We start from the raw sequence: 10,891 nt of genomic DNA, 5'->3' as shown, positions 1-10,891 counted from the left end.
CGTGTGACAGGCGGGACAGGTGGCTGGCAGTCCCCCATGGAATAAAGGCCCAGCCATCTGCCCACAGCGTCTTGCCTCGGAGCATGGCTGAGCTGGAGCGAGGGTCCCCACCCCGAGGTCCTCAGCCAGGGAGTCCTGCCTCCCTCCTGATGGGGTGGGGGAAGACGAGCACACCAGGGTGAAGGGACCTTCTAGCACCCGGGCCAGGAGCAGGGTAGTCTTTCCATCCCCACGGCAGGGCTAACGGCTAAATCTGGCCCCCGTGATGGCATCACTAAGAGGGGTGGGGTGTGCAGGGGAGTGCCGGAAAGTCACCTGTGCAAGCAGGGGTCAGACCCGGGACGGCCCGGGCTCGCGAGGCAGGCAGAGGACACACCGTCAGCCCCGCCCAGCCCTGAATCTGGGCTGGGGACACTGAGGACCCAAGGACCCGCCACCCTCGCACAGAGGAACCCTCGCCTTGGGCCCGGCGAGTCACAGGGATGTCTCTAGGTCCTGGACGTCAGAGTCCCAGAAGCCACCAAAGCAGGGCCAGGCCCGCGGCACCTTCGCCGGCCCTGGGTCTCCCTTGGGGCCCATCCAGCCCAGGGTGCCACACAGCTGGGCCGAGATGCCACCAGACAGCACTGCAGCTTTCCCCAGGGAGCACCGGCCTGCCTCACAGAGGACTCCCTGGCGTGTGCTCTCCCAGCCTCGGGTGGCGCTGTCCTTGCTGAGGAGGCCATCAGGTTGGGTGCCTCAGTTTCCAGAGAAAGGTCAAGAGGGGCCGCCGTGTAGCTGATCCACTGACTCCTGCGTCTGAGGAGGCCAGGCTGCCCTGGGCACCCTCACAGGACAGGCAGGTCTGGCAAGTCTAGGGGAGGCCCTCTCCGGGCTGAGCCTGGCCCCTGGCCCCCACTGGCTCAGCGGCCACTTAGCGCAGGTTCTGTTGGTCAGACGCCCGACCTCTGCCCAGGATCTTAACGGCCTAATGAAGGTATCCACCAGGGAGACTTCCTTTTTTTGTCTCCTCTGGTACTAGGAATTGAACCCAGTAGAGGAGCATTCTACTTCTGAGCTACACCCATAGCCCTATTTTACTTTTTATTTTGAAGCAGGGTCTTACTAAGTTGCAAGGGCCTTGCCAAGTTGCAGAGGCTGGCTGCAGACCTCAGCCTCCCAGTGCTGGGCTTAAAGGCCTTTTTTTTTTTTTGACACTGAGGGTTCAACTCGGGCATTCTGAGGCTGGCCTTGAACCTGTGATCCTCCTGTCTCAGCCTCCCAAGTCCTGGAGTTACAGCTGTGAGCTACTGAACCTGGTTTGCGTTCCCCATCATATAACAAAACCTAATCAGGGGGTTAAGTCCCATAAGCACCATCTGGAGATTGTACAAGTCATGTCCATGGCAGGGTAGGAGCAGGGGACCTTAGGGGCCATCGGAGAACACCTGCCACCAGCAGAACTCGGCACCACTTTCTTCTTTAAAATATCAAACTGGGCATGGTGGGCACGCTTGGAATCCCAGCATTTGGGAGGCTGAGACAGGAGGATCTAGGTTCATGGCCAGCCTCAGCTACTACTTAGTGAGACCCTTTGCAACTAAGACCCTGTTTCAAAATAAAAAACAGGGCTGGGGGTGTAGCTTGAAGGTAGAATGCCCCTGGGTTCTATCCCCAGTACTGCAAAATAATAAAATATCAGCCAGGCATGGTGGCACATGATGGAATCCCAGTACTTGGGAAACTGAGACAGGAGGATTGCAGGATGACAAGTTCATGGCCCACCACAACTTACTGAGACCCAGTTTCCAAATAAAAAATACGCCTGTGGGTATAGCTCAGAGGTAGACTGCCCCTGGGTTCAATCTCCAGTACTGTCAAAAATACGTATATTTATCCACACAAATTTTATGTCTTATGTTAAAATATATCCACATTTATTTTTACTATTAAAACTTCCCTACGCCAACTCTTTTTTAAAAAGCGGATGCCCTTGGAAGACACGCCCTATTATCCTGTGGCTTTAAGCATCCTGGCCTGCCAGCAACGGCCCAAGCAGGAAGTACAGGACTTCTAAGGCCGCTGGTCCTAGTCAGGCCCAGACAAGAGCCCAGGCGGACAGGTGGCAGAACCCGCAGCTCCCAGCCCCGGGGGAACAGACCAACCACGGAGGAGTCTGCAGGGTTGACATCACAGCCTTGACTGGGACGCGCCCTGGAAGGGCCAGGCTAGGGTACCCCAAGGTCATTCTTAATCCACCCCCCAATAAATTAGCATAAAATTCAACCACCATAGCCTCAGCCCTCAGGGAGGCCCTGGGAACTCGCAGAGTTCTGGGAACAGCTGCACTGGGCCCCACATTCTCTCTCCGGGGTCCTCAGAGCTGGCTGCGAGGAAGGCAGACATACACATCCCAGATCACAGAGAAGGGCCCCAAGATGGCCTCTCCCGTGCCTGACAGGTCCTGGCTCTACGTCCTCAGCCTGGGGCCACAGGGCCGTCCTCCCCAGCATGGGGGCCCATGTCCTTCCCACACCCAGGGGTGGCTGTCCTCTCCCTCCCGCTGTCCTGGCCCAGGAGCCCAGGCTGAGGGCCAGCTTGCAGGCGGGAGGGGTCCATCGCGGTGTGTGCAAAGTCCTCTCTGGGGCAGCTAGTCATCTGAGTAGCGGTTCCCTGTAGGAGGAGGCAGGACGGAGAGAGGCATCAGGCAGGGCCTGCCAAGGCCCGCCAAGGCCCCGCCCGTGCTCACCTAGGACGTTGAACTTGCACAGCGGGCAGGTCTGCTGGAGCATTAGCCAGGGGTCCACGCAGTCTCTGTGGAACTCGTGCCTACAGGGCAGCACCCGGAGCCACTGGAGGAGTGGGGGAGGGCTCAGGCCCCGGGCAGGCCGCGCCCCTCACCTGTGCCCAGGAACTGAGGCCCCTTGGGCCAGGTTCCCCACCCCGAGGTCTGCTTTCTGGAGCCCTGGTGGAGGCGGGATGAGAAGGGCGGGTTGGGGGGCTGGGGGGGTGTCATGGGCCAGGGGGCTGGCCGCGCCGGGGCACTCGCCTGCTTGTTGCAGAAGTAGTCCAGACACACGGCGCAGGTCTCTGCGCTGGGCTCTGGGAGGCCCTGTGCCGCCCTGCTCAGCCGGCAGCGCCGGGTCTTGAGGGACGCCAGCCTTCGCACCACACGGCGCTTGAGCAGGTCCACCTGCCGGGAGAGGATGGCGGTCTCGCGGGCCCAGGGCGGCTCTGGGGCTCCCCTGGTCCGGCCGTACCTGGCCTCCGGGCTCCTGCTGGCTGTGCCGAGACGCCTGCCGCTGGGCCTGGACCACGAGTCCTGTGCACAGGAGCATGGCCACTAGCAGGATGGCGTTCCACAGCTGCTGCAGAGGCTTCTGGGGAGGGATGGGGCTGTCAGGGCACCACCGCCAGGCCCAGGCAGGCGCCACGGACGAGGGCATCCATGTCCCTGCAGGCTCCTGGCTTCTAAAGCCTGCTGGTCCCTTCCCAGGGTCCACCCCAGCAGCCTCTGCTCCGTCCGCTCACCAGGAGAGCCAGGCGTCCCAGCACTCCGGTGTCAGGCCCTGCCTCCACACTCGCCTCTGCAGGCGGGACACCCACCCTCAGCCTCTGGCCAGAGCGTAGCTGCTCGCTCCCTAGAGAGCTTACGTGCTCTCGCGCCATCCCCTGACCTCCACTCCCTGCCCCGCAGCCAGGGGCTCTCACCTGCATGCCCTCCCCGGGGCCTAGGGGCCCACTGCTGGCTCTGCCCACGCCTGTGCCCTCCCGACACCACCCTGTCTCAGGAACTCACTTCCTCCCTGCCCTTTCTCTGGGCTAATGGGCCTCTGGACCCCTCTAGCTCTGGGGGTCCCCCGACCACCAGGGCGGATGTGCCCCGGCCTCCCCTGCAGCCCTCCTGTGCCTTCTCCAGTCCCGAGTCTGTGCTGCTGCCCGGTGGGCCGCAAGCCCCCGTGGTGGGCACACTGCCACGTGTGGTCACGCTGAGGCCGCCGTGCCTCTCACAGTCATTACATAACAAACGAGCTGGGAAACCTGGCCCAGAGGCCACCGTGAGACCTGGGACCCCCGGGCCTCAGTTGCCATGGGAACCACACCAGCCGGGACTTAGTTCCCGGCACACGCGGCAGAGCTGCTAGGTTCTGCCTATACTAACAGCCCGCCCAGGAAATGAGCGCAGGGGAGCTAGACGTGCACGCTCACCCACACGCGAGCCACGCACAAGGCCTGTGGATGTGTCATGACGAACACACACTCTGGACTACACACACACACACACCACACACTCTGGACTACAAACACACACACACACACACACCACACACTCTGGACTACACACACACCACACACTCTGGACTACACACACACACACACACACACACACACACACACACCACACTCTGGACTACACACACACACACACACACACACACACACCACACACTCTGGAACACACACACACACACACACACACACACACACACGATTAATCCCAACAGCATTCTACCTCTGAGCGACACCCCCAGCCCTTTTCTTACTTGGAAATGGTCTTGCTAAGTGGCCGAGGCTGGCTTTGAACCCGCAATCCTATCTCAGCCTCCCAAGTCCTGGGATTACAAGTCTGTGCCATCACTTAGAAGTGTTCTGAGCACCTCATCGCCTTCCTTGGCCAGTGCTGACGTCCACCTCCCATAGTGATGGCGAGCGGGGCCCAAGCACATTTTTTTGTTTTTTTTGCGGTACTCGGAATGGAACCCAGAGACTTTCTAGGTCCAAGTTATACCCCAGCCCTAGTTTTTATTCTTTATTTTGAAATAGGGTCTCACTAAGTTGTGGAGGGCCTCACTAAGTAGCTGAGGCTGGCTGCGAACCTGCGATCCTCCTGTGTCAGCCTCCCAAATACTGGGATTACAAGCGTGCACCACACCCGGCTACCCAAACACAATTTGATGGTAAAGGGCCCACTTGGACTGGACTGGAGACCGCTAGCGCCACAAGGTGCCACCCTTGCTTGGGGTGGAGGAATCTGGAGGCCACTACCTGGATGTGTGTGTGAGTCTGCCCTGTCTCCCCTCCAGTGGGGGTGGAGTGTGCCACGTGTCCCAGGAACCTCTCAAGCCCCAGGCTGGGCTCAGGGGGCTGCTGTGACCTGCAGGGTCTCATGCTTGCTGCCAGCTTGGCACTTGCTCACAGATGACAGCATCCCTGGCTTACCCACTCCCCACAGTGGGCCCCGTGAGCCCAGGGTTGGAGCTGCTCTGGCCTGTGTCCTGCACCACATTAGACAGGTTGATGTGGCAGGACCCGTCCCGTGGATGTTACAGCAGTTACGGCCTGAGCTCTCTGGGCCAGCCCCCCCATCTCTCTCTCTTTTTTTTTTGGGGGGGGGATGGAACCCAAGGGCATTCTACCTCCGAGCTACTAGCCCTGTCTTGGGAGCGGCCAGGTCGGCACACCTTGGCATCTGTCCGGGTGAGGCAGGGGTGGGGTGGGGCGGGCCCTCCTCAGGGCAGCAGGATGCTTCCTGATACATGGTGCTGCAGCTGATTCCCAGAGGCCACAAAACACCCATCCCAAGATGGCTGGCTGGGCCTGGGGACTGAGGGCCCAGTGCCCCTCAGGCCGGCAAGCTGAGATGGTGCAGTGCCATGGCCGCCCAGCGCCTCCTTGCACGCCCGCCCCTCCCTGGCCAGCAGTGTGCAGAAGCTGCTGCGCTTTCCCCTGCAGCAGACCTGCAGACCGTGCTGCCTGGCTCCTGGCCTCGCAGCCCTCCCCACCTGCTCATCCCTTCCCAGCTCTCAGCTTTCTTCCAGAACCTCTCCCCACCTGCCCTGTCCAGAGGTCTGTGGGGCCACCCCTCAGGGGCAGCATGTCACAAAGAGGACCGTGAGACCTGGGCCACCGCTGAGGTTTCAGAGCCATGGCTCGAATCCAGCCGGCCTGACGTAGAGGTGCTCAGCGTGGCCCACGGCAGCTGGCATAAAGGGCATGCCTGCACACGGAAGAGCAGCTCAAAAAATGCTGTGGGCACAACAGGGGCGGCCTGACCACTGAGCCACCCCCAGCCAAGGGAATGCCTTTGAAGCCCCCGATGCCAGACATGGGGAAACCCAGCGACCAAGCAGCCCTGCCTGGCCTCCAGGAGACAGCTGTGCACCCCAGCACGCCAGGGGGCTTCCCTGAGAGCCACTGGAGGCCTGGCTGCGCAGAGGGCTGGGGGAGCTTTCCCAAGGGGCGGGCGGGCTAAGCTGAGAAGTTTCTCCTAATGTATGGAAATGGAGAAAAACAGTGTCAATCCTAGGGACACGGGCACGCCCCAGAGGCAGAGGCCAGGGCGTGTGGGAGGCCAGTCCACGGCACAAGGAGGCCAGAGCACAGATGGGCAGAGACGAGGAGAGCCGTGAGAGCCAGCTCCGGAGCCCGCGCTGCACGCCGAAGGCAATGTGGAGCCGAAGGAGGCCGCCGAGCAAGGGGACGGCACGACGCCAACTCCCGCTGACCACACCTGCCTCTGGCCAGGGGCCCCGAGCGCCACCCGTGCCGCGCCACCGAGCACAGCGCGGGGAGGTGGGCGCGCTGTCCTCGCACCAAGGCAGGGAGAGGCCACAGCAGGTACACGGCGACCTGACCCCGCAGAACCACGGCACCCACCTGCTCCTGGGCGCGGCTGCCTCCCAGGCAGACCAGGTCCTGCCACCCCCCGTAGCCGTCTTTGGAGAGGCCGCAGGTGGTCCACAGGGTCAGCTTCCACTCAATGTTGGCCGACAGGGACTCTCCGCTGGTGACCTCGGCTGTGGCCTGGGTCCTCCTGGGAGGGCAAGTCACAGAGGGGCCAGAGAAGGGGCCTTGGGAAGGAGGCCCACGCCAGCCCTGTGGTGGACACCCCTGGATGTCACCCCAGGGGCCTCCGCGTTGCCTCCCAGCCCTTCCTGGCCGCTGGCTTCTCCAGTGCTCACCCAGCCAGGCCAAGGAAGAGCCCGCCAATTAGGTCTCCAGCTTCCCTCTGGCTGGGGCCAGGTTCCCCTGCTCATAAGGCCAGCTCCTCGCCCCGGGCCCTGCTGTGCCCTGCCCACTTCTAGCCGGGGAGAATATGGTGTGTGTTCTGTGTGGCGGTACTGGGGATTGAGTTCTTCAGCGCCCCAGCCCAACTCACAGCAGCAGAGCCTCCAACAGTCTGGTTACATTGGAAGAATAGTGCAGGACGATGACAGGCCTCAACAGCAGCTGGGATATGTCCAGCTGCGGGGACAGCCGCGGGGTCAGCAGGCCCTGGCCCCCACCGGGCCGCTCACCCTCCCGTCTGCGCCTGCTGACCTCTCGGACCACGTTGTGGTTCAGGATGAGCAGAAGCAGGGCCGAGGCTCCCAGGAAGAGGGCTCTTCGCATCTGTGGGAAGACAGGCGCGCGGCTAGCACACACCTGGCCGCACACCTGTCTTGCCCACAGTGGCCTCACTGAGCTCCCAGCCCGCAGTGACCTCTCCCTCCGGGCAGATTAGCTCCAAACACCTTGAGGTCAAGGTCTGCTCCGCAAGATCCCTCCTCTGGGCCTAACAGTGTCTTCCCACGGGCTCCATCACTCTCGGAGCCGGGTCCAGCTTCCTGGACCATCTCTGGCCTCCCCCTTCTACCTCCCTGATCCAACACAATATACTATCTCCATTCTCCAAATCGGGCCCCTCCCACACAGGCCCGGGGCGCCCCTGGAAGCTCTTCGGGAGCCTCCTGGTGGCCTGGCTCCAGCAGATGCTTGGAAACTTTTCCTCCAGCACCCCTCCCCCGCACGCCCTGCACCTGCTGGGCCAAGGCCTTGGGACAGGCCTGCGGGCCGCTGCCCTGATTCTCCCGGTGGAACTGGGCCGCCTGCTCCTTGCCCACATAGGCCACTGCGATCCAGCCTTCCGCCGGCGCCTCCTGCTCAGCATCCACGACGTCCACCTGCGTGGCCCCGGGCCATGAGCGGCGGGGGCCGCCGGGAGAACACAGGTCAGGGTCTGGGCACGAGTGTGGGGGGAGGGCGTGGGCGCTGGGCCCGGCAGCGCGGACGGGGGGTGCTGGGCGTCGGGGCGCGGTCCGGGACGACGGCGGGTCCTGCGTGGGGGCATGGAGAGGGGCGGAGGCGAGGCGGCGCTCACCAGCAGCAGGCGGCCGCCCAGCGGGGGCGCCGGGTCGGCTTCGGGGCCGATCCTGATGCCCTCCAGGGTCAGCGCGTCCTGCCGGGGCAGCCTCACGTCCACCCGCACGGCGCGGGCTCCGCCCCGCCCCGCCCGGGCCGCCGGCTCGCTGCCGTCCGCCGCGGCGCCGGGCCCCGCCAGGCCCAGCCACAGCGGCAGCAGGGGCAGCAGCAGCAGCAGCGGCGACGGCGGCGGCGGCGGCGGCGGCGGCGGCGACCTCAGCGCCGGGCGAGCGGCGGGGCCCATGGCCGAACTTGGCGAGCTGGCGAGACCCGAACGCAGGCGGGCCGCGCGCAGGGGAGGCCCCGGCCGGACGGGGCGGGGCGTCTGGAGGGCGTGGCTACAGCCGGACGGGGCGGGGCGTCGGGGCGGGGCGGGGCGGCGGCAGCTCCGCGTTCAGGCTGGACCGCGCGCGCCCCCTGGTGGCAGCGGGGACCCTCGGCACCCGCCGCTCGGGAGCTGAAAGGGGCGGGGCGGGGGCGGGGCTGGACTGGATCCGGGGGCGGAGCTGGATCTGGGGCGGGGCGTCTGGAGGGCGTGGCTACGGCCGGACGGGGCGGGGCGTCGGGGCGGGGCGGGGCGGCGGCAGCTCTGCGTTCAGGCTGGACCGCGCGCGCCCCCTGGTGGCAGCGGAGACCCTCGGCACCCGCCGCTCGGGAGCTGAAAGGGGCGGGGCGGGGCTGGATCTGGGGCGGGGCTGGACTGGATCTGGGGCGGGGCTGGATCTGGGGGCGGGGCTAGATCTGGGCGGGGCGGGCGGGGCGGGGCGGAGGCTCGAGCCTGAGAGGGCGCCCAGAGCCAGCGAGTTATTCAGACGGCAGAGGCAGGAGCAGGGTCAAGAGGCGGTGTGGGAGGCAGAGACACCATCAGGTCCTGAGAAGGGCAGCCACAGGGACGACTGGGCGCCCTGAGGGGTGGCCCGCGCTCCGTGGCCGCCCACGTGTGGCCAAGGCCCTGTCGCGACCCCCTCTTCCTTGGGTCTCCAGATCTCTGCCCGACCACAGAGCAGGAGGCAGAGAGTCCGAGACTGACATGGGAGAGGGGCTGGGACTTGAGGCTGCACGGAGAACACAGATCCTTGGTGGGGCAGAAGCCGGCCTTCCTCATCTGCAAAATGGGCTTGACGTAAAATCAGCACGGCCTCCTTGGGAGGCCGACACAGGAGGATTTAGCTCAGAGTGTCTTTGGGTTCAATCCCCAGTACTGTCCTAAAATGTGTCTTTTTCCTTAAGGGCTGGGGCTCTGGGAGCTGGCTGAATCTTAAACCTAAGCCTTTTACAAATTGTACTGTGAGAAACAGGCCAAAACCAAGCTGGAGTGGCAGGCGCCTGTCATCCCAGCGCTTGGGAGGCTGAGACAGGAGAGTCTCACTGCAGACTCAGCAAGTTGTGGGACCCTCAGCAATCTAGACTTCGTTTAAAAAAAAAAAATAGATCCGGGGGTGTCAGAGGTAGAATGCCCTGGGTTTAATCCCCAGGATTACATACACACAGAAGAAAGAAAGAAAATGAAAGAAGAAAAGAAAGAAGGAAAAAAGAAAGAAAAGGGAAAGATCAGATGAACTATGAACTCTTTTCCTCCCAATATTTATTATAAAATGTGCAAACACACAAAAGAATGGGAAAATTTTTCAGCAAACACCCATCTAGCCACCAATGTGCAAAGGTCAAAATGGTCCTGGACAGAGAGAGCCAGACGCGCTGGTGATAGCCCAGAGCAGGGCAGGTGGGCCAGAGCAGGCCGGTGCATGTAAACCTGGGGGTCAGCGGGAGGGCATAGGAGACAGCGTGACGGACTCCGATATAGTGTGCTAAGAAATCAGGTTAGGCCGGGCGTGGTGGCGCACGCTTGTAATCCCAGCACTTGAGAGGCTGAGACATTAGGATTGCGCAGGTTCGAAGCCAGCCTCAGCTTCTTAGTGGGACTCTCAGCAACTTAGTGAGACCCTGTTTCCAAATAAAGTATAAAATAGGTCTGGAGCCAGGCATGGTGGCGCACGCTTGTCATCCCAGCATTTGGGAGGCTGAGACTGGAGGATCACGGTTCGCAGACAGCCTCAGCTACTTAGTGAGGCCCTCTGCAACTCAGTGAGACCCTGTTTCAAAATAAAGAATAAAAAATTGGGCAGGGGCTGTAGCTCGGAGGTCAAATGCCTCTGGGCTCCACCCCCAGACCCACAAAAAATTAAAAAATTAAAAAAAATTAAATAACTTTTTATGCCGGGCGTGGTGGCCCACACTTGTAATCCCAATGTTTAGGAGGCTGAGACAGGAGGATCATAGGTTTGCAGCCAGCCTCAGCAACTTTGTGAGACCCAGTTTCAAAATAAAAGGATAAAATAGGGCTGAGGATATATAGCTCAGAGGTAGAATGCCCCTGAGTTCCATCTCCAATATAATTTTTTTTTCTTTTTAGCAAATGTGATGGCACATGCTTGTAATTCCAGGAATTGGGAGGCTGAGCCAGAGGATCAAAGCTAGCCTTAACAACCTTATAAGCCCTTCTACTACTTAGTAAGACCCTATTTCAAAATAAAAAAGTAAAATAGAGCTGGGAGTGTAGCTCAGAGGTAGAATTCCTTGGGTTCAATCCCCAGTACCGCAAAAAATAAAATATTTTATTTTGAAACAGTCTTGCTGGGTTGCAGAGAGTTTCACTATGTTGCTGAGGCCGTCCTCAAATCTGTTGACCCTCCTGTCTCAGCCTCCTAAGCCCTGAGATTATATGTGCGGG

The 10,891-nt window shown here is 61.6% G+C and overlaps 1 protein-coding gene across 1 annotated transcript; it reads right to left on the bottom strand.

Annotated features, from left to right (window-relative positions):
- Positions 1–2,629: 2,629 nt before the first annotated feature.
- RNF215 (ring finger protein 215) lies at positions 2,630–8,404 on the bottom strand (the record flags this gene model as incomplete). The annotated part of the gene is made up of 8 exons (XM_080717785.1): positions 2,630–2,652; positions 2,729–2,831; positions 3,029–3,172; positions 3,240–3,359; positions 6,637–6,793; positions 7,139–7,371; positions 7,779–7,922; positions 8,120–8,404. The coding sequence occupies 8 exons, from the start codon at positions 8,402–8,404 to the stop codon at positions 2,630–2,632; spliced, it is 1,209 nt and encodes a 402-aa protein (XP_080573911.1).
- Between the last annotated feature and the right edge of the window lie 2,487 nt (positions 8,405–10,891).

This window comes from Muscardinus avellanarius (assembly GCF_963383645.1).
Source record: "Muscardinus avellanarius genome assembly, chromosome: 21".
NCBI lineage: Eukaryota > Metazoa > Chordata > Mammalia > Rodentia > Gliridae > Muscardinus > Muscardinus avellanarius.
Note: the sequence above shows the minus strand (reverse complement) of the source record. Positions and strands in the feature narration are given on the sequence as shown.